The 23588-nt window shown below is 35.6% G+C and overlaps 1 protein-coding gene across 1 annotated transcript in view; it reads right to left on the bottom strand.

Moving 5' to 3' along the window:
- Nucleotides 1–23588, bottom strand: part of COL21A1 (collagen type XXI alpha 1 chain) — a 185797-nt gene that overhangs the window by 40046 nt on the left and 122163 nt on the right. The window contains exons 11-17 of the mRNA XM_060190825.1: nucleotides 22508–22561; nucleotides 22362–22415; nucleotides 17583–17636; nucleotides 15374–15425; nucleotides 14698–14753; nucleotides 13969–14022; nucleotides 11276–11329 (exon numbers count right to left, since the gene is read on the bottom strand). Of these exons, the coding sequence (XP_060046808.1) occupies nucleotides 11276–11329; nucleotides 13969–14022; nucleotides 14698–14753; nucleotides 15374–15425; nucleotides 17583–17636; nucleotides 22362–22415; nucleotides 22508–22561 (378 nt within the window). The remainder of the gene's footprint in view (nucleotides 1–11275; nucleotides 11330–13968; nucleotides 14023–14697; nucleotides 14754–15373; nucleotides 15426–17582; nucleotides 17637–22361; nucleotides 22416–22507; nucleotides 22562–23588) is intronic.

Genomic DNA, 23588 nt, shown 5'->3' with positions numbered 1-23588 from the left:
TGAAAACTTTAACATTTAAAATCCACAATACAGTTTCATATGGTTGTTTGTCATAGGTTTGGTTTTCACTTATATTAATAATAATCCTTTTAGAGGAAAGAATCAAGCAGATTCATTAAATGTGGTAGAAGTTTATTGGGCTAAACTACTGTTTATGTGGTTTAAGAAAAAAATGTAATAAAGCCACAGTCATTACAATGCAAAATGCCACATCTGAGGAAACCAAAAAGATGTAGATTTTATTTATAAATTCATTTATGCTTATAGATAAATGAGATGTTGATGTTGTTTTCTTTAGATAATACTTAAAGTGTATTCTTTTTTTTTTTTTCCTCCAGGGTTATTGTTGGGCTCGGTGCCTGCACCATGAATCCACCGCTACTGGAGGCCATTTTTTCCCCCTTTTTGTTTCCCTTGTTGTTGTAGCCTTGTTGTAGTTATTATTATTGCCATTGTTGATGTTGTTCATTGTTGGATAGGACAGAGAGAAATGGAGAGAGGAGGGGAAGACAGAGAGGGGGAGAGAAAGATAGACACCTGCAGACCTGTTTTACCGCCTGTGAAGCGACTCCCCTGCAGGTGGGGAGCCAGGGGCTCTAACCGGGATCCTTACGCAGGTCCCTGTGCTTTGCGCCACATGCACTTAACCCACTGCACCACCGCCCGACCCCCTTAAAGTGTATTCTAAAATTTTTCCCAGGCAGGTTTTTTTAAACTATAAAGGGACTTTTTAAAAAAATACGTACAACAGAACTCTCAAGCTTTTCTTAATTGTTAAATGTGGATTGTCTTTGCATTGTCAGTAAGTTCAGCAAGCAAGTAAAAAGACCTAAAAAAGACTTAATAAAGTATTTAATCAAATAGTTTTCACTTAGACCTAGATACTTCCTACTTCCTAGTTCACTTCCCTCAGTCACTCTTAAGTTTAACCTTGTCAGATAAAGTAAGAATTACAAAACCTGAAGAAGGGCAAAGACTGGCATACTTTAATGATGGCCCTTTCGGTGACTACCAGGCCACCCCATCACCGTCAGAACATCCTGGGATTCTCACGTTGATATGACAGGCCTAGATCTCTAACAGATCCTTTCTTTACCATCACTGGTCACTTCCATCAGGAACACCATCATAATCCCTTTTGTGGGCCTCTATAGGACATTGCCCTCTATGTAGTGCCGGGTTAGCGTCACCTGAGAGAGAGATGATCCAGGAACCAAGCTCGTGGCAGTAGCAATACAAATCTTTATTCATGCCAGAGCCCCAGAGTCCAGCGTGAGTGCAGCAGGTTAGGCCCTGTGGAGGCAAAAACCACAATGGCCTGCGTCTAACTCCCCCTGCACACCTGCCCTCCTCTAGGTCAGGATGTGGAAGAGAGGAAGAGAGAGAAACCAGAAACAGAAGTGGCTTTATAGGATAAAACCGGAAGTGGCAAGTTGGAAACAGAAATGGGTAGGAAAGGGGGTGGAGAAAGGTGACAGGTATGTGGAGGTTACACAGGCTCCTTGTGTTAAATATGAATGGACATGGGGCCTAGATCAGATTGATGGGGTTTACAGTTAACAGTATTTATATGCTTTACCCATATTTGGGAGCTACTTTCTGTCCCAATCCAGCTTTCTACTCCTATTCCAAACTCTGACACCACCTTCCCAGAAAATATTTTTAGCCTACCTGCATGTTAGCTGCTGGGCTCAGGTAAAAATTAATGTCTTGGGTCTCTTGTAATATACATAAAATAGGCTTCCTAACTTTTCCAACATGAAGACACCAAATCTCATCTGCTATATTATTACCTTTAGGCTACCGATTATTAAATAGTTTTTTCTACTTTACATCTTAATGCTTTTAGACACCAAGTTGTAGATGGTACCATGATGCCAACCTGACTTCCCTGGGCAGGTGACCTGACCAATTTGTCCTGGAACCCCACCTCTCCAGAGCCCCATCCTACTAGGAAAAGATAGAAATAGGCTGGGCATATGACTCAACCTGTCAACACCCCTGCTCAGAACAAAGAAATTACAGATGCCAGACCTCCCATCTTTTGGACCCATAAAGATCTTTGATCCATACTCCCAGAGGGATAAAAAAGAGGGAATTTTCCAATGGAGGAGACGGGATGTGGAACTCTGGCCGGGGAAGTCTATAGAATTGCACACCTTTTATCTCACAATCTTGTCAATCATTATTAATCACTAAGAAAGAAAGAAAGAAAGAAAGAGAGAGAGAGAGAGAAAGAAAGGAAGGAAGGAAGGAAGGAAGGAAGGAAGGAAGGAAGAAAGAAAGAAAGAAAGAAAGAAAGAAAAAGAAAGAAAGAGAAAAAAGAAAACTAAGTGCCAAGTGGAATCGAACAGCAGGTATTAGGTTAAGGTAGGTAGTTTTACTAAGCACATACCAAAGATGTGCCCCTCTGACAATAATCATGGAGTCCTGAGATCCCCAAATAGACAAGATTGGCCTAGGCCTTGAAAAAATCCCTCTCTTCAATGTTACTGGTCATCTCTATCAGGAACAACACAATAGACCCCTCTGTTGGCCCTCATAGGACCTTGCCCTCAACATGGATCAATAACAATAGATAATGTTCCATCCTCTAAAGGGAGGCTAGACAACATACTCTATCTTCCACCTGAGGAAGATGTGTTGTGAAATTGGGGCTCATGACCACAGAATGTGAGCTCAGGACAACAGTGATGCAGAGATCACATAGGCTCCTAAGCTGAATATGGGCACGAGATCAGATCAAATTGATGAGGTTTACAGTCAACAATATTTATACACCTTTCCCATATTTGGGAGCTATTCTCTTCCCTAATCCAGCTTGCTGGTCATTTTTCTAGCCATGACATCATCTCGCCAGACAATAACTTAAGTCCACCTGCATATCAAATGTCAGGCTCAGAAAAAAAAAAAGACAATAGTACAGCCATAGGCCCTTTGGAATATAACTAAAATAGGCCTACCAATTATGAATAAAACGGAGACCCCCAAATCTTCATCTGCACTATTCCAGCCTTTAGTTTCATAATTAGTCAACAATTTGTTTGGCTTTATATGTTAACTCTCTTTTCAGCCACTAGGTTCCAGATGCTACCGTGATGCCGACCAGACTTCCCTAGGCAGACAACCACACCAATGTATCCTGGAGCCCAGCTTCCCCAGAGCCCCACCCCACTAGGTAAAGGGAGAGGCAGGTTGGGAGTATGGATTGATCTGCCAATGCTCATGTTCAGCAGGGAAGTAATTACAGAAGCCAGACCTTCCACCTTCTGCACCCCATAATGTCTCTTGGTCCACGCTCCCAGAGGGATAAAGAATAAGAAAGCTCTCAGGGGAGGGGATGGGATACAGTGTTCTGGTGGTGGGAATTGTGTGATGTTGTACCCCTCTTATCCTATGTTTTTTGTCAGTTTATCCATTTTATAAATAAAAATTTAAAAAAGATGTGCCTCTCCACACAAAAAAAATTTAAAGGCATCCTAAATGATTGTAAGTCAAATAAAATAATGGTTGAACTAGGTGTTTTTCCTCTTACTATTCTTCTCAAACCAAACCAAACATATCAGTCAAGAGGTCAAATAAAGACATCATAATATTGCTAATAAAATAAAGTATGATATTTCATCTGGGAAACCAACATAGTGATTCCACATTAACATTTCCCAAGAATTTTATGCAAGCCTTTGGTCTATATACCAACAACTGGTATGCCAAATCAACATTCCACAAAAAAAAATGTAATTAAACAAAAGACCTACTTGTATCTTAAGTAAATGATGATATGAATTGGCTCAACAGTTAACGTTACACCACAAAGAGAGCATAACGTGTGGTTTACCAAGCATTTGAAAGGCATGAGGAAAGGAAACAGAAAAGCCTCTGTTAGCCAATATCCTCAAATATGAAACAGTGATCCCCATATCATCATTACTGGAAAAATGACACACCAAACACTGCCAAAGTAATAATGCTTATGACACCCTAAATGAAGAAACATGTGCTCACCTCAGTAGCTTCAAAGAAAGTGGCTTTCTTTCTCTCATTCTCATGGACCTCAGTTGAAGACCAAAGAGCCAAATCTAATATCTGCCTACAAATCTTCATGAGCCAGAAAGAACCTTTGCACAATATAGTCAGCCAATGAGGAGAGAACTTCAGACTACTTAAAAATAAAATGTTACACTAAACACAATATGTATAACCCTACAACCTTCCCTGGTTTGAACACCAGGACAAGAATAACTCTGACGAAAAAGCAACAAATGATCAAAACAAAGTAGCTGGTTAAAATGATAATTTGGTCTAAATTCTGATTTAATTAAAAAAATAAATGTCTCCTGTTTTTGCTTTTCTCTTTTTAAATATTTTATTTTGAATTTATTTATTTTGAACAGAGACAGATAAATTGAGAAGGGGCAGTGAGTCTGAGGGTAGATAGACATCTGCAGCACTATTTCACTAGGATTAAGGGCCTTGCACGCTGTCATGTGCGTGCTCTAGGAGATGTACTACTGCCTAAAATAACAGTTAAACTTAGAGGACTACTGCTCCCATAACTTTCTGTACCTCCATTTACCTAACTTGCCCAAAATAAAATTAGAGCAATTTTGTGAGAAGTTATAAAAGCAGGTTTCTAACAATTGACAATTGATAATTTCTTAAAGCCATCTAGATATAATTCATTCCTTGACACAATGAAAATGTAGTCTGAGAAGTATAACATCTTTTAAAAAGAAATGCCAAAAACTATTCAATATCCAGGCCTTAATTTTTTCAGCACATGACCAAGACAATAACTTGTTCACAGCAGAAAAAAATTACAAATAAGCAAAACTGGAACATAGCAGATAACAAATTCTACCTGTTATATATGAGGCATAACAACTGATATAAAAGTCATAACAACTAATTGAAATATGATTAAATGGCTTGTGTTTACTAGGAAGATTCTTCTTACACATACTTATTTGTACAGTATTATAACTGTTTTATATACATATTAGGGTATCAGATATGGGCATTGGCCTCAATTTGCAGTGAACAGCAGCGAGAAGTTATATGAACTAGAAATTACTGAAAAGGATAATGTAAAATATTAGAAAAATGAGAATTGCACAAAATAACTATAAAACACATCAGAATTGGATAAAAATTATTACAGAAAATATTAGTGAATGAGTCAAAAATTAATAATTTTTAATGTTTCATCTACTTATAACTTATTGGATAAAGACAGAGAGGAACTGAGAGGGAAGGGAGAGATAGAAAGGGGCAGAGAAGCTTGCTTCCTGCAGATCCTTCCTGTGTCCTTGAGGGCTCAACCAGATGTGTCACTTCCCAGCCCCCAGCTTCAAATTACTTATAGCCTAAACTCATTACACAGTTCCAAAGTCACACTCACATTTTTAGTTACCTAGGTAGGTATTTACTTCTTAGACTCAAACTATGAAATAGAGTTCCAACAGAGAAAAAGGAACCTGTAACATACTTGTAGTTAACTACACAGATTGGTTTACAAAATCTGTGTGGATTGGTTCAGGCAAAGCCAGAATCTGTGGGACACTCAGGAAGAACAGAATGAAAACTCACAGGCAGTTGATGCCTTAGGCAAGAGGTGAGGATTGTCCAGTCTGCAAGCCATATAAGGCTCAGCCAAGGCAGCTACAAATGGGGCTTGAAATTCAACAAATCTAGTGGGTTTTCTCATAGTAACTGTTAATTTTTATTTATTTATTTATTTTAAATATTTACTTATTTTCCGTTTTGTTGCCCTTGTTGTTTTTCACTATTGCAGTTATTATTGTTGTTATTGATGTCGTCATTGTTGGATAGGACAGAGAGAAATGGAGAGAGGAAGGGAGACAGAAAGCGGGAGAGAAAGATAGACACCTGCAGACCTGCTTTACCACCTGTGGAAGCGACGCCCCTGCAGGTGGGGAGCCAGGGGCTCCAACCAGGATCCTTACCCCGGGTCCTTGTACTTTATGGCATGTGCACTTAACCTGCTGTGCTACTGCCCGACCCCCATTTTTATTTAAAGAGAACATGATAGATTTTAAAATTTACCTTTATTCATATGCATGTCTATCTTTGGATCTTCAAGACTAATTTACTTTCTATATGAAGATCATTCTTATTCACTATATCCACATGCAGTAGATCCTCAAGCACCACTTAGTTTTAGTTTTGTTTTAGTTCATTCAAATCAGTTCCACAATTTCCATACCTAGTCCAGATGTTCTTATTTAGTACTGGAAATTACAGGTTTTAAGTAGAAATGATGCCAGATTCTTCCCATTACTGTGGCTCACTTTTTATCAATTCTCTATTCTGTTCTCAGTAATATTTCCAAAATTTCCTAAATCTGATACTAATCTGCCCAGTTATGTATCTGATTGTGCCAGAGTCAAGACAACTGTAATACACCAGACTTGCATGCCTGAGGCTCCAAAAGTTCCTGATTCAGCCTTCAGCATCACCACATGGTCTAGTTAAACCATGTCCTGGTCTTTCTCAAAAATAAATAACCTTTGTTAATAAAATTTTGATAACATCACACAACAGAAGTTGATTCCACCTCTTCATATTCCGATCTCTCTCTCTTCATGAATCTATCTAAACTGGTATCAGCTTTTTCCAAAGTATTATGATTTATTTTAGTTATGTTTGGAAAATGCTACCTTTCTTACTTCTCCAGGTCAAGCAACTAGATAATTCATTTTTCAATTTATTTTTTCATTTATTAGAGGATTAATGTTTTACATTTGACAGTAAATACAATAGTTTGTACATGCATAACATTTTTCACTTTTCCACATAACAATACAATCCCAACTAGGTCCTCTACCATCCTTTTCTAGGACCTGTACTCTCCCCCTGACCCACCCCAGTCTTTTACTTTGGTGCAATACACCAGCTCCAGTCCAGGTTCTGCTTAGTGTTTTCTCTTCAGATTTTGTTTTTCAACTTCTGCCTGTGAATGAGATCATCCCATATACATCCTTCTGTTTCTGACTTATTTCACTTAACATGATTTCTTCAGGCTCCATCCAAGATGGACTGAAAATGGTAAAATCACCATTTTAATAGCTGAGTAGTATCCATTGTATATATATATACCACAACTTGCTCAGCCATTCATCTGTTGTTGGACACTTGGGTTGCTTCCAAGTTTTGGCTATTACAAATTGTGTTGCCAAGAACACGGGTATACATAATCTTTTGGATGGGTATGCTGGGTTCCTTAGGATATGTCCCCAGGAGAGGAATTGTAGGATCATAGGGTAGGTCCATTTCTAGCCTTCTGAGAGTTCTCCAGACTGCTCTCCATAGGGGTTGGACCAATTTATATTCCCACCAGCAGTGTAAGAGGATTCCTTTGTCCTCACAACCTCTCCAGCATTTGTTGCTGTCACTTTATCTGATGTATGACATTCTCACAGGAGTGAAGTGGTATCTTATTGTTGTCTTAATTTGCATTTCTCTGACAGTCAATGACTTTGAGCATTTTTTCATGTGTTTCTCAACTTTTCGGATCTCTTCTGTGCTGAGTATTCTGTCCATGTCCTCTCCCCTTTTGGGATGGAGTTATTTGTTTTCTTGTTGTTGAGTTTGGCAAGCTCTTTATATATTTGGGAATTAACCTGTTGTCTGATGTATGGCATGTAAAGATCTCCCATTCTGTAAGGCATCTGTTTGTTTGAATAGTGGTTTCTTTTGCTTTGCAGAAGCTTTTTAATTTGATGTTGTCCCACTGGTTTATTCGTGCCTTAGTTTCCTTTGTTTTGTTTCATTGAAGAGGTCTTTAAAATTTAGGTGGAAAAGAGTTCCACCAATATTTTCCACTAAGTATTTTATAGTTTCTGGCTTAATATCCAAGTCCTTAATCCACTGGAATTTACTTTTTGTGTGGAGAAATATAGTGGTTCACTTTCATTCTTCCTATATATCTTGCAGAATTTTTTTCATCAACTGAACACCTTTTTAAAGATTGCTTTCCTGTACATGTTCAATAGGCACATTTCACAGTGTGTGAATTATATTTTAATAATGAATGTATTTTAAAAAGAAGAGTGTGCTCCTTTTGGAAATGTCCTCTCAAATTCACTTTGTGTTTTCTACATCTTCTATAGGCTTGTAAGTCTACTCTGATATGGAACCAATTCCCACAATATTTGTACAGTGTTATGATATACTGATTCACCTGAGTGAGGTCATGGCAAATTGATTTGAAATTTCACTTCAATTAATATAATGTTTTCCTTAAGGTATACACAGCAATACATGGCTAAAAACAGCTATAATTAACCAACAAGAAAGTAATAGAAGTGAATTTACGGTCAACTGGATTGAAGTTAGTGGATATAATTTGCTACATGGTAAGTAAATTAGCCTTAAACAATCAGAGACAGGCATGCATATGTATATTACTATATTTTAAAACAATATAATAATTTATCCATGAAATACAGTTTTTCCCAAAATATGAATTATAGGAGTTAGTATTCATATTTATGAATCAGCTTACTGGGATAATTAGTTGTAGTTAATTAGCTTTAAGGCAATTTCAAGTACTTGTGTCTTTCCAACTTAAGTTTCATTAATTTTCTTGGCTGCCACTTTACAGGAAAACCACAGTGAATATGTTCTTTATAGTGCAGCCAAATCAGACATTATATATAATTTTATATAATTAAATTAGTATCCACACACAAAGGAAGAGTTTTGATTTTTCGAACACCAACTATATAAACTTTCTTCTTTTTTTTTTTTTTCAAAACTGTTCCACAAATGGTAGAAATCAATTTCCACAGGGTAATATTTTCTAAGAAAAAAAATTCATAAACTTTCTTGGAAGAGAATTTAGGCCAGAACAAATATATACAAAGACAGTGGGGAATTTAGATGCTTAATCTATTAATTACTTCACTAAAAGAGTTCTATACCTCCTGGCTATAGAAAACATGGCTTTCTTTCAAGGACAAGAAAAAATAGAAATTCTTCTATGCCTCCCTCCCCTAGTCTGATAAGATGGAGAGAAAGAAGGTCTAATAACTCAGTGTTTGTGAAGCCTCCCCTTGCACATAGGGAGCAGGGGCTCTAACCCCTGTCCTCTCTAATGGTTAACATGTGTAACCAACCGAGTTTGAAGCTACTTGCTCCTGCTCACTTATACTTTTTTCTCTCTTGCCTCCTCTTTTTTTTGTTGCATTAACAAAATAGCAGCAGTATTTTCAAAGTGAAGATACTGATCAACTGTATTATGGTTTGCATAGACTTGCTGATCAGTTTATCTTTTATGATATTGCTTCTGTTGGAAAACGGGTCACAGTTCTAAAAAACTGACTCAGAGACATTTGGAGCATGATAGACTCAACTTATAACCTAGCTGTCATGTTCATTGTCTCTTATTTCCATTTTCTTTTACTTCTTACTCTCTTCTCCTTCTGTTACTTTTCTCTATCTTACCTGCCTTCAACCTCACTCTCCCTGATTTCACACAATAACATAAACACATACTTTTGTATTTCTTATTTCTGAACAGCAAGATGATTAGGGTCCTATTTCAGTCTCCCTTTTCATTACATTCTACTGTAATATACCAGGAGCTCACACCTTTCTCACAATTGTTTCATTTCATATTGCTCTTATCACAAAGCTCTAAGATCAAGGGGATAAATTTTGCTGCCAAAATTCAGAGATCTTTACATTTTTATTCTAAACACTATCTCAACTTCCTTTCTTGCAAAATGAGATACTACACTATAGTCTTGGCATTTAATTGGAGATAATTTCATTATTTCTTGGACATACCTTTAACCATATTGCCTGTGATCATACTGATACTCACTGATTCTCCCTCTTTTTTTTTTTTTTTTTTTTTTTGTGGTGGTGCAGGGGATTGACCCTGGGACCTTGGAGTCTCAGGCATGAGAGTCTTTTTGCATAACCATTATGCTATCTACCCCCGCCTTAGTAAAATTTTCTTAACCAGTTGGAGAGCTTGCACAGTGGTCAAAATGTAAAACATACATGAAGAAGATACTGAATTCTATCTCTAGTACTATATAAGTCAGAGAGATGTTCTAGTCCTCTTTCAAATTCTGTCTCTGGTTAACAAATAAATGAATAAAACTCTTAAAAAATACATTATCTACCACACCAATATAAATTATTCAGTCTCCTTATCCCTTAAGTAATTAAGATAACCCCAGGCATTTGGTAATGTCACACACAAAAAAACACTACATATATATATATATATGTGTATATATATATACATATATATATATATATCATAAATACACAGAGGAAGAGACACAAAGAGTGAGAGATTAGATTACACTTAAACTCTGGCTTACAGTGATGAGGGGAGTTGAACCTGAGACTGGAACGTCAGGTATGAAAGTCTTTTTTTGTATAACCATTATGTCTTAAAAATTATATTATAAGCTTCATGAAAGCAGTTATATTGTTTCTTTTTATATTTAAATCCTGAACACTCAACTGAACACTTTGTGATAAAATTTATAGTAGCATATCATTTAAATTATTGATCTAGTACTTATTACAGGCAAATTATAAATTTTTGAAGATAGGTAATTTTTTTGACAAACATATTTAATCAGATGGTATTTCTATGTTGGCCAAGAGCTTAATAAATAAATAAAGTGAGGGTAGGAATGAGATACATCAGATACACAATGCTCTTCTAAAGTTCAAGTTATTTTTTTATACTTGATAAAAAATATAGAGAGATAGATGTAGCTTCAGTACTTTTTACTGATTACATGATCCCAGAAAGCATTCTACAAGACAATGAACAAGTGACAAAGTGATATTGAATAGAGGCCCACCAACATGTTTATGTTAACCACTCATTGTATGAGCATGAGTGCTTGTGGTTGTGATTCATACTGGACATAAATTTCCAGCTATGAAAATTCTTCCTGGTTTGTAGAAGAGGATTAAATACTTCAATATTTTACAATGTTGAAAAAAATATCCATAACTTCCAAATGCAGCAGTCAACAACAAGAAAGGGTACCAGAAAGGAGTATTTAAGCAATTAATAGATTTCGTGACAGAGAAAGAACTTCAACCTTCAGAACTGTGGTTCTAGGAAGGTCTTCCAAGTATATGATGGTGAAAAGGGGCTCAAGTTTTGGTAAGAGTACTTTGAAAATACCTGTCATAGGGACATGAAAAATTATACCCCTGTACTTAGTCATTAACCTAATGAAATGATCTGATAAAAAAATTAGAAGGTACGTACAGGCTCTCCCCGTAGTCCATCCTGCCCTGGAGACCCTGGAGGTCCTACTTCTCCCTTTTAATGGGAAAAAAATAGTTCCATTTTCACATAGGCTTACTAAAATAAATGTATGCATTATGTAGTAAATCACATTAAACACACGCAAAAATAAAAATCATTTCTCAAATTAGATACAAACAGAAAAATAAAAGAATTTCCCCAAAGCTAATGTTAGCTCTTTCTGACATCAACTATTATTCATAGACTGACGATGTACATATAAAATCTATAAATGAAAGAAGATAATTGAGCTATCATCATGTATACATTCCCTTGAGAACAGGACATTGTACTTATTTTCAAAATAAATGTGGCTATTGTTTATATCAATTTTATTATTTTTTTATTTTCACTTTTACTGTAAAATTCATTATCCTATTATGCCTGATTGATCCTGATAACCAAGAGTTGCCTTTTAAAATAAAACATAAATTTTTCATGAAGACTGAAGTCATTTATAGGTCATTATTTAATTTTAGTGCCATAAATTAGTATTTGATTAAAAATAGCATCTAAAAATGCATATTTGAGATAGCTATCAAAGTTCTAAATTTCATATATATATTCTCAAATTACTATTCTCAAATTGCAATAGCATGATAAAGCTTTTTCCTTGGTAAAGCAACTACTAGTATATAAAAAGTAGTGCTACAGGAACAACAAGACAACTCACCAAGGAATGTTCCTGGCATGTCATGAGCTCGACCTCGATTCAAACCCTGTCAATGGTGCTGTGGTCTCTTTCTTTTTCTCCCTCTGTCTCTCACTTTCTACATCAAAATGTCAGCCTGAAGCAGTGAAGCCCCAGTAAAGACAAAGTGGCACCTTACTTACAAAACCAAACATTAGCAAAATTTAATCTACTATATTAGACACATTTAATGAATAAGTTATAAAACTGCCAAGAGAAAAATTAAGGTAGTGGAAGAGAGTAGACTCATACATACACACTCACACACCCTCTTCTGCATTTAGACTTATTGAAAATAGTTATTAAGTGTGATTATGTTTCAAAATTCATAATAACAAGAAAAAATATCTGTGGAAAATATGGCGCACTGGATTCACAACAGAGGGATCATTTCATTGCATATAAAAGCAAGAAAAACAGTAAAACAAAAACATATTTGTTGGAAATATCTAAAATATCTAAGATGAGGGGCTGGGTGGTGGCGCACCTGGTTGAGCACACATATTACAGTGTGCAAGGACTTGGGTTTGAGCCCCCGACCCCCATATGCAGAGGGAAAGCTTCACAAGTAGTGAAGTAGGGTTTCAGGTGTCTCTCTGTCTCTCTCCCTCTCTATCACCCCCTTCCCTCTTGATTTATGGCTGTCTCTATCCAAATAAATAAATAAAGATAATTAAAAAAGAAAAATATATCTAAGATGAAATTTAGTTTAAGGGGGAAAGAGTCTTAGATTATATTCATTGAAGTACATCCATCAGCAATGTTTTTCAGAATGATTAATTTTTTGTGAATTACTTCAATTCAATAACCAACTAAAACAAAATATTTCATCTCCTCCAATTTTTTATACAAAGTTCTTGAAAATGGGCCCTGATATTTGTATGTCAAAAAAGCACTATCTACAGTATTTCAGAAATTGTGTTTATTAGAGACTTTTCTTCCTAAGGAAGAGTAAACAAACAAAGATGAAGAAAATACACATTGAATTTTATAGAAAGCTTGGGTTTTAATGAGGTGACCATGAGCAAAAAATGATGATGCTATCCCTAAGTCCAGTGACTTTATCAGTTGGAAGACTATATAATATATATCAAATGATCTTATCATAGGATAGGTGAGGTCAGTTTGCACTTTTCAGATAAGATAGCTAGAATATAAACATGAGGCCCTTTTATTTGACAAGCCATACCATAGACAGCCTGCTTTTTAATATTTTATTTAATGAGGAGGGAGAGAGAGAAAGAAAGAAGAGAGAAAGAAAGAAAGAAAGAAAGAAAGAAAGAAAGAAAGAAAGAAAGAAAGAAAGAAAGAAAGAAGGAGGGAGAGGAAGAGAGATGGGCTGTTTGGGCTTAAAGAAGTGTTGGGGATTGAATCTGGGACCTCAGAACCTCAGGCATAAAACAAAAAGACATATCTTAATGTAAGAACGTGATGATGATAGCCCATCACCTCAAGGGCATATTCCTTTTTACTATCTTTGGTATGGTAAATGACTGGTATTTTAAAGGTTTTTGTTAGTTAGTTTGTTTTTTTGTTGTTCTTATAATTCACTCATATTCATGCCAACCACACAACTACTAAAGAAGTTATGAAGATTGAGTGAAATGTGGTGTATTAGTCCAAAGTGAAGGACTCTGGGGAAGGAAGGAGAGGAGGGGGAGGAAGAAAACTATGGGGGACTGGCACATAACGAAATTGTATACATATGCCAATGACTGCAATGTAAACCATTAACACCAATAATAAAAAAGTAAAACAATGTCTTGGAATATAGTAATCATCAAAGAAGCTCAAACTTGAAATGTCCTGGTTTTATTTATGTTAGATATGAATCCACAATAGACTCAAATAGATAGTTTTTAATTACGAAAGTGTAATTTTATACCAATGTTATAAACAAAAAATCTAATATCAGTGCCTTATTCAAATATTTACTCATAAGAATTTTTTTATAAATAAATACCTTGTAACCAGGACTACCCATCAATCCATCCTTTCCATGTCTTCCAGGTTCTCCCTAAAAATATAGATATACATATAGATATATTATAGATATGGATCAGATAGAGATAGAATGAAGAGGAGAATTAGAACATCACTCTGGTATGTGTGATTACAAACATGGAACTTGGAAACTCATACTTGAAATACTACTGTGCCACCTCCCAGATTGCTAAATATATTTTATACTATTTTAAGCAAAGTTAATCTAAGGTTGTTTTTAAACTGGACAGAGAGGGGGAGGGGGAAAGAGAGAGAGAGAGAGAGGCTAGAGAACCACTGTCATATGAGGTGTCAGGGATGTGACCTAGATTCTCACTCTGACAAGAAATGGACCCTATCCACTAAGCCTCCTCCCTACTGGTATCAGATACTTTTTATTTAGAATAAAATGTTCAATTTTTTTTTTTACATTGCCACCGCGGTTGTCTCTAGCTCTTTTTCTTGGCACTATAAATCCACTATTTTCTTTCTTTGTTTGTTCTTTTTTTCCATTTTATTTGATAAGACAGATATTGAGATCAGAGAAGGAGACAGAGTGGAGAAAGAAAGATAGACACCTGCAGACCTGCTTCACTGCTAATGAAATGTCCCACATGCACCCAAGTCATTGAGCCTGGTAAGGTATGTGCTCAACCTGGTGAGTCACCCTGCAGCCTGCAAACATACACACAGTCTTAGTTAAACTCACAGTACGTCCAGGAAGACCAGGAAATCCAGCATTCCCCTTTTCACCTTTTGCACCCTATATACAAAACAAGCACTTATAAAACAATCCATACATGGTTTTGAAATGTTATTTCAAATAGTGTAGAATTTCACCCTTGCAATCTTCTAATCTTGCAATCCATTATTAAATCACTAATAAACATAGGAAAATACTAATAACATCATTTTGTCATGACTAAATTCATAGAATTATATGTAGCCTCTGCTTGGCTCTCTCTGATTTTTAGCAAGATCTTGTTTTACCAGGTTGATAAGCAGAACATAAGGCACTGAAAATGATGATGGAGGATATTTAGAAATATATACTACTATTTAGAAATGGGAAAATTTTAAAGTAATGAGAACTTGAAACATATAAAGAAGATAATCGTCCTTCAATATTTCAATATTTAATAAAAAGGTCCATAATACTGATTATCAATAGACACGTTGTTAAGTAACCATCGCTCCCGAAGATTTGAAAATATCTTTAAAGTTATGAATGAGTAATAGTACAATATATTCTTATAGAATACCTTTTAAATTGTTCTGGATAAGTTCTATTAGCAAGCAAGAATAAAAGAAATAACTATAATTGGAAGGTTTTTTTTTACCAAATCAAAAATTTAATATCATTTTTAAATGATATGTACTTCCCTTTTTGCCATAGAATCCAGGTAATCCTTTATCTCCCTTAAAACCAACTTCACCCTAAAAGACAAAATATGAAAGCTAGACTTTAGAGAAATATGAATATTTCCCTTACAAATCAATGAAAAAAATTATAAAATGTTCAAAATCTCTGATGTGGTAAACAGATACTTGCATTTACATATTTTCCTGAAGTTTACAAGCAACTTCCTCTGTTCTAATTCTGCTTCCTAGAGCTATACTCAACTCTGACACCATCTTCCCAGACAATATTTCTAGTCCATCCCCATGTTACCTATCAAGCTCAAGCAAAGATTACTAAGACATAGGCTCCTAGGAATATAACTAAAAAGGACTTCTTAGCTTCCTTCTACCCTAAAGTCCCTACTTACGGTTCCTATTTATTAAACATTATGCCCTGATTTCCATCTTACTACCTTTCAGCCATCAAGTTCCAGATGCTACTAAGATTATATCCTGATGTCTTTAGGCAGATGATATCACCAACACTACCTAGAACTTCACCTTTCCAGAGTCCTACACTACTATAAAAAGACAGAAATAGGCTGGGGGTATGGACTTAGCTGCCAAAGCCTATGCTCAGTAAAGAAGCAACTACAGAAGTTGAACTCCCACCTTCTGAACCCCAAAAGGAATTTTAGTCCACACTCTCAGAGAGGTAAATGATGGGGGAAGTAAACCAGAGGGCTCTGTAGCCCAATTCCACCAGGACCTGAAGTGTTTGTCACCAGGAATCTTGTCTTTAATACCATCAACAAAAGGGAAGCAAATCTGGAAAACACCAGAGGAAGCCAGGCACTGTTACTCTTAAGAGAAAAATAGCAAAGGTACTTGGAATTAGTAATAGGTGTAGGGGTGACTTAGAAAACAAGTAAATAAGTAAAGGCAGGACCATTGAACAATAGGGAAAAATACACATATATAAACAGATAGAGATAGGTAGTTACAGAATTATCCCATAAAGGTGACCTTGGGAGAACTACTGCAGTTTCCAATGGAGGGGATGGGGACACAGAACTCTGATGATGGGAACCATATGGAATTATACACCTATTATCTTATAATTTGGTAAATCAATATTAAATCACTAATAAAAATTACATTAAAACAAGTTTAATATCTCAATGTCACAATAAATTTTGTTTACAAAAATCCTTTTCCCCAAACTTTGTATAGAACAATAAGCACAGTGGTACTATAACATAAGATTTATAAATGAAAAAATTATATGCAGCAAACCTTATCAATATTTAAATATTATAAGTTATTTTTAATTTTAAGTTTAATGTAAATAGTTATATTAATTTAGCCTAACTGCTCATTCCATTTGTCTTCAATTGTTTACTAGAAGGAAATAAATTTTATTAAATTTCAATCCCCAATATTCATAAATTCATTTTACATGTAATGACAAAATCATCTAACTGCTAGATAAAAATCTTAATAGCCACTATGAGTAACTTGTCAAATGTGCATTATGTTCCCTAAATAATAGAAATTCTCAGAAACTCAGCTGCATACATATAGGAAAAATTATATTAGGCTAGGGTGGGGGTGACAGCATAATGGTTATGCAAACAGACTCTCATGCCTGAGGCTCCTAAGTCCCAGGTTCAATCCCCCACACCACCATAAGCCAGAGCTGAGCAGTGCTCTGGTGTTTCTCTGTGTGTGTCTCTCTCTGCATCTCTCTAAAAAATAAAAAATTAATAAAAGAATTAAAAAAATTATACTAGGCTAAAATTAGACAATCTCTAAGTTTTTTTTAAAACAAAATTATTCATCTCTAGCGCATTTCTCCCTTTCATATATTTTTTACTTGAGAAAAAAGAAAATATAATGAATAAACTCTTTCAGAAGTATTCTGCTTTGTAATTCTGTTGTTACTAGTAATTCTAATTTTCACTGGTAACCGATTTTCCAAATAAATCTCCCAAGAATAACCTATGAAATATAAGATTTTAAAATTCTTCAGTGTGTGTGTTAGATTCAACAAATCCAAGGAATGATGATTATGCTTTATAACAGAAAAATCAAAAGAACTTGATTACATTTCAATGCTTCCTAACTCCCATGTAATGATTTGTTTGAATTATTTATTAGCATTTACTTTTAACACATTTGTAACACAATGTACTCTCTATCTGAAATAAAACAGGACGTTGCTGAATTAAATAAAAAATAGATCTTATCAACCTTTGATCCTGGCATTCCATGAAGTCCAGGAAAACCAGGAAGTCCACGGTCACCCTGCAAATAAAACCAAAATTTTAAAACACACACACATTTTAGTGTAAAATATAACATTATATTTCTTCAATTACCCCTTGTCAAATATATATAAATAAATAAGCATACCTGCATTAAAATTCTGTCACTGTGAAAGATGAATTATCATTTACCAGAGTTTTATCTACAAGCAGAGAAGGAAACTATTTGTGGTTTAGGCAAGTCCTGGCAGACATTGTGACCCCACTTTAGGAGTACCTATTCTGAAAATACTTTTACAATGTAGCCACAGGATTTAACTCAAATAATTTAGTTTCAAAACTCTCTAGAGTCATCCTCTCAGGGCTAATTCAGCTCAATTTGAATAGATTCTTAACTCAAAGTCCCAACATACTTGAGGGAGTCCTTCTGTAACTGTTAATTAGTCTTGTGAATTTGTTATAAGTATCTGTTCATTTGTGACTGTCACTATTCTTTGAAGATGAAGGCCCCTAAGATATCTCCAAAAGACGAAAGATAAATATAAAAGCTTGATACAAAGTGAACAAAGTTAGGGACAGGGTGGTGGTTGAGAGCACTATGAAAAGATAATCTATGGAGTCAGGGGAAAAACTTAAATACATGAGGAAAAACACTTAAAAAATTCAAAAGAATAATTTCCTTCTTTCAAGAAGGGAATAGTCAATTTTATTAAATAAATGTATATATATATATATATATATACATGCACACAGTTTTAAATAAAAAATAATTTATCTTATCTGACTCTGATGAAATTATGAATTTGTAATAACAAGGGATTTTCAGAAAAACTTCTTTTACTTTTTGTGGAAGGGTGGTACCACATCATCCACATGATCCTTCTTTCCTATGTTATATCCTTGGCTGGGGAGATAGCATAATGGTTATGCAAGAGACCTTCAAGCCTGAGGATCTGAAGTTGCAGATTTAACGTCCAGTACCACCATAAGCCAGAGCTGATCAATGTTCTGATATCTCTCTCTTCCTCTCTCCTTCCTTCCCTTCCTCCCTCCCTCCCTGTCTGTCTGTATCATTTCATCTATGTCTTTTTCTCATTACAATCAACAAAACATTTAAGGGGGAAAAAAAAAAAAAGAAGAAACAGTACTTCTATGTCATCTCCCCAAAAGCTCTTTTTTCAACGTGATAATGGTAGCCTCCTAAAATAATATCTGATATTGGACTTACTAAGTATCTCTTCCATATATGATGCTGACTTGGATGCTCAGTTTTTCATTACTTTGTGGAAACTATTGTTTGGACTATTTCCTGATCTTTCAACCACTTTCATTCAAAGTTCTACAACTTATCAAACTCTAAAATTGCAAAATCACTACAGTTAAAGATTTCAGAGTCTTTATGTCTATGTGAGTTATATACCTTTACTTCTAAACAAATTATTATGCATACTTAACACATATATACTGAGATTTTCTTAATAAATCAGATTATTACTTTTCATATTCTCCTACAATTCAATTAATAATAATCTTGACCTGAATTTTGAAAGCATGGTTCTAGAGCAATATGAGATATACAGGTTTATTTGAGTAATATTATCAGTTATGAAAATTTTAGAAGCTATCTATGTGAGAAGAAACCATCTTAATCTAAACTTTTCACTTGATTATTACTATTATTATTATTTACAGCAGAGCACTGTTCAGCTCTGGCATGTGGTGATAGGGGAGGATGAGTGGGGAATTGAACCTGGGACTCCGGAGATTCAAGCATGAGAGTTTCATTGCATATATACTATGCTATTTTCCTCATCCTGATTACTTTTTTTTTTTAAATTCTAATTGCTTGTAAGTTTACGTGGAATCAAGAATGCAGCTCCTCGGGGGTCGGGCAGTAGCGCAGCGGGTTAAGTGCAGGTGGCACAAAGCACAAGGAAGGGTGCAAGGATCCTGATACAAGCCCCTGGCTCTCCACCTGCAGGGGAGTCGCTTCACAGGAGGTGAAACAGGTCTGCAAGAGTCTGCCTTTCTCTCTCCCTCTCTATCTTCCCCCTCCTTTCTCCATTTCTCTCTTTCCTATCCAACAATGACATCAATAACAATAATAATAACCATAACAAGGATAAAACAACAAGGGCAGCAAAAGGGGGAAAATAAAGCCTCCAGGAGCAGTGGATTCATAGTGAAGGCACCGAGCCTGCCCCAGTAATAACCCTGGAAGCAAAATAAATAAATAAATATGCAGGTCCTCAAAATGCCCATGTTAATGGAATTTTCATTAAATTTAATCACAAGCAAGACTACAAGAGACTGTTATAGTAAGAAAATACTAATGAATTATGCCTTATAAAAGGTTTTGCTCATAAACTGTATTTTTGTTAGCAGCATAGAAGAGTACCTAGCTATTTGAGACTCAAGATAATAAAAGTTTGACTTACTCGACTAATTTAAATAGTAGTAAAAGATACACAGAATATACAGCAGTAGTTTTTAAACCACCTCCTTTAAAACCTTAACAAAATTTATGTACATTCTATTGTTGGAAAGACAAATGTGGCCATCAGCAAGAAAACTACACCTAACATCTTTAATTATCTGAAGTGGAAATTCCAACTGTGATAGTTTAGGGAGGAAGTTCACAAAATGGAAATCATTCTGGGAAAATATCCTAAAAGGGAACAGTATAATGTGGGGAAAATCTCACAAATGCCATTGGGTGATGCGTGGAAAATAATAGCCTGTGTGGCCACATGTCAAGATTATCTGAAGGGTATGTTTTTAACCTTTTCCTTTATGAAAATTAAGGAAATGCAATACAGAGGGAAAATCAAGAAAAATCATTCAACTTACTTAACATTTTTTTTTTTAATTCTAGATGACCATTCTTGGTAACTCTGAACTCACAAATACATGGTGAAGGATCTTAGTTGGATATTGTAATTTTAGGTACACAATGATTATCATATTTATGTATGTCTAAATAAATGCCAGGAAACACCTCTGAATGAAATAATACTAGACTAAATGACCCTTTGTACCTTATTTATTTGTTTGTTCCTTTGTTTTGCTTCCATCTTTATCACTGGGGCTCAGTGCCTGCACTATGAGTCCGATGCTCCTGGTAGCCATTTTTTTTCCCTCATTTTATTGGATAGGACAGAAAGCTATTATGAGAGGAGGGGGAGATAGAAAGGAAGAGAGATCTGTTTCACTGCTTGTGAAGCTTCCTTCTTACAGGAGCCTGCATAGGTCCTTGTTTTAAATAATGCGATGAATACTAAAGAGAATGCACTCCTATTTTTAAAGATGTTCTAATTAAAAGTCAAATGCCTTCTTATATTTGGTCGCCTAGCTCCACTAAAGTCATGAAATTTATTTACCCATTCATGGATATATTTTTCAGATGTGAATGCCATCAATGATATTTTAGAAAGACAGTAATTTTCCGAGAATGGTAGAAAATTTGGAGACACTTTTATCAGGAGAAGAAAAATCACAAAATTTCATCAAAAAAACTTAGAAATAATTCTGTTTTTTAATTACTTAACTTAGGAATTCAAGAAAATATAAAGGGGAGAAGGGGATGCAGACCAGATACTTAGGGCTAATAGGATTCATCGGGAGTAATTTATATAATAACATAAAGATTATGGGAGAGGAGGTATTACAAATCCTAGAGTTATAAAAGAGAGACTCAGATGGAACCGGACAGTGGTGCACCAGGATAAGCGCACATAGTACTAAGCACAAGCACAAGGACCCAGGTAAGGATCCAGGTTGGAGTGCCCAGACCCCTACCTACAGGAGGGACAATTCACAAGTTATGAAGCAGGGTTGCAGGTGTCTTTCTCCTTCTCAATCTCTCCTCTCAATTTCTCTCTGCCCTACCCAATAAAATGGAAAAACATGGCCACCAGGAGCAGTAGATTTGTAGTGATGGTGTCAAGCCCCAGCAATAACCCTGGAGGCAATAAATAATAGTAATAATAATGTAAAAATAAAATGGAGACACAGAATTATAAATACCTGTACTTATAGAATCCTAAAGGGAAAAATTTGTAAGGCTAAATCAATAAGCCACCTTCCAGATAGTACAATTATGAAGATGGACAGTAGTGTTTTCTATTGGGAGTCGGGCGTAGTGCAGTGGGTTAAGCGCACATGGCACAAAGCGCAAGGACCTGCGTAAGGATCCCGGTTCGAGCCCCGGGCTCCCCACCTGCAGGGGAGTCGCTTCACAGATGGTGAAGCAGGTCTGCAGGTGTCTATCTTTCTCTCCCCTTCTCTGTCTTCCCCTCCTCTCTCTATTTCTCTCTGTCCTATCCAACAACGACGACAATAATAACTACAACAATAAAACAAGAGCAACAAAAGGGAATAAACAAATTAAATAAAAAGAATTGTTTTGTATTATTTAAAGCTAACAGATTAGAACACTACATTCACAAAATTCGCTTTGCACAAAGTAGATAGATCCCATAAAAATTAACCAAAGGAAGAAAAAAATAGTAACAGGTCAACACTGATACATGATCAATATAGTGGTCATTTAGTAAAGACCATTTTCATATGCTGATGAAAGCTTTCTCTGAGTTATTTTTTAAAACAATGACCACTAGCAAAATTCTGAGCCTACCACTCTTGAAATTCACCAGCACTTAACATTATGGAATAGAAATAATCACTGTTAAGACCATTTGTCTTCCTGAATGACTTAAAGTAATGGGCATATATATTTTTCAGACATATTTTTGTATGCATTTACCTTTTCACCATCTCTCCCTGGTTCTCCTTTGTAACCTGGTAGTCCTTGAGCTCCCTAAAAGAATCATCACCAAAAAAAAATGCTATTAATTATGATGTTCACTGGAAATTGTATTTCTAATGTGTATATATGGATGGAATACACACCTGTATTCCAGGGGATCCTGGAACTCCTGGTGATCCTGAGCTTCCCTGATATCCCTAGAGAAAAGTGAATAAAATTGTTATCATTTAATTACATTCATAGAGAACAACACTCCAGTTCAAGATGAAACACTTGTCTCAAGTTTCCTACACTAAGACGCCACTAAGAAGCCACAATATAATCAAATATTTACTAAAGAAATATGGGAGCCGCATGTGGGTTAAACGCATGTGGTACGAAGCACAAGGACTGGCATAAGGAGATCCCGGTTTGTGTCCTTGGCTCCCCAACTGCAGGGGAATCGCTTCACAGGCAGTGAAGCAGATCTGCAGGTGTCTATCTTTCTTTCCCCCTCTCTGTCTTCCCCTCCTCTCTCCATTCTATCTAACAATGACGGCATCAATAACAACAACAATAATAACTACAATAAAAAACAATAATGGCAACAAAAGGGTAAATAAATAAATATTGAAAAAATAAATAGAAATATCTTACAACTATATATGGAAAAGACTGTAAAATCTATAGATTAATTTTCCAACTCCACAACTGTTTCAATGAAATGGAAGCTTTAGGGATGGAAATAAATAGAGCCAGTATCTACACCTCCTAATGAAATGGACAAGGGTTCTAATCACTTGAGACATATTCAGTGTACTCCAGAGAAAAATTCCCAAGATGGGAGAACTAAAGAAATGTAATACATTTGTAATGACTGTTTGAGAGCCATCCAAGCTAACCCCTGCAATAAATTAAACCTAGATGAAAGATAGTATTCAGCATAATTTTACTACAGTCTTAAGATGACTCATTATAGAATGCTGATATTAACCCCAATATGCAGGTGTGATGTCTCCCTTGCAAGCCCCCACTTTCCAAAGCTAAATTGTCTGTTTTCAGTATCACTTTCATCTCCACTGATTTTTAGACATCCTTCTACAAACTGTACCATGGGTGTAATAGCACAACTTTTTCAAACAGAAGACAAGTGCTCATTCTGCATTCAACATGTGACAATGACAGTCCAAACAAATGGGCACACACTAAACATTTATCCAGGTTTCCCAAGCACACATCAGATTT

Source organism: Erinaceus europaeus, chromosome 4 (genome assembly GCF_950295315.1).
Source record: "Erinaceus europaeus chromosome 4, mEriEur2.1, whole genome shotgun sequence".
Taxonomy (NCBI): domain Eukaryota; kingdom Metazoa; phylum Chordata; class Mammalia; order Eulipotyphla; family Erinaceidae; genus Erinaceus; species Erinaceus europaeus.
The sequence above is the reverse complement of the archived record's forward strand: the minus strand, read 5'-3'. Positions and strand labels throughout refer to the sequence as shown.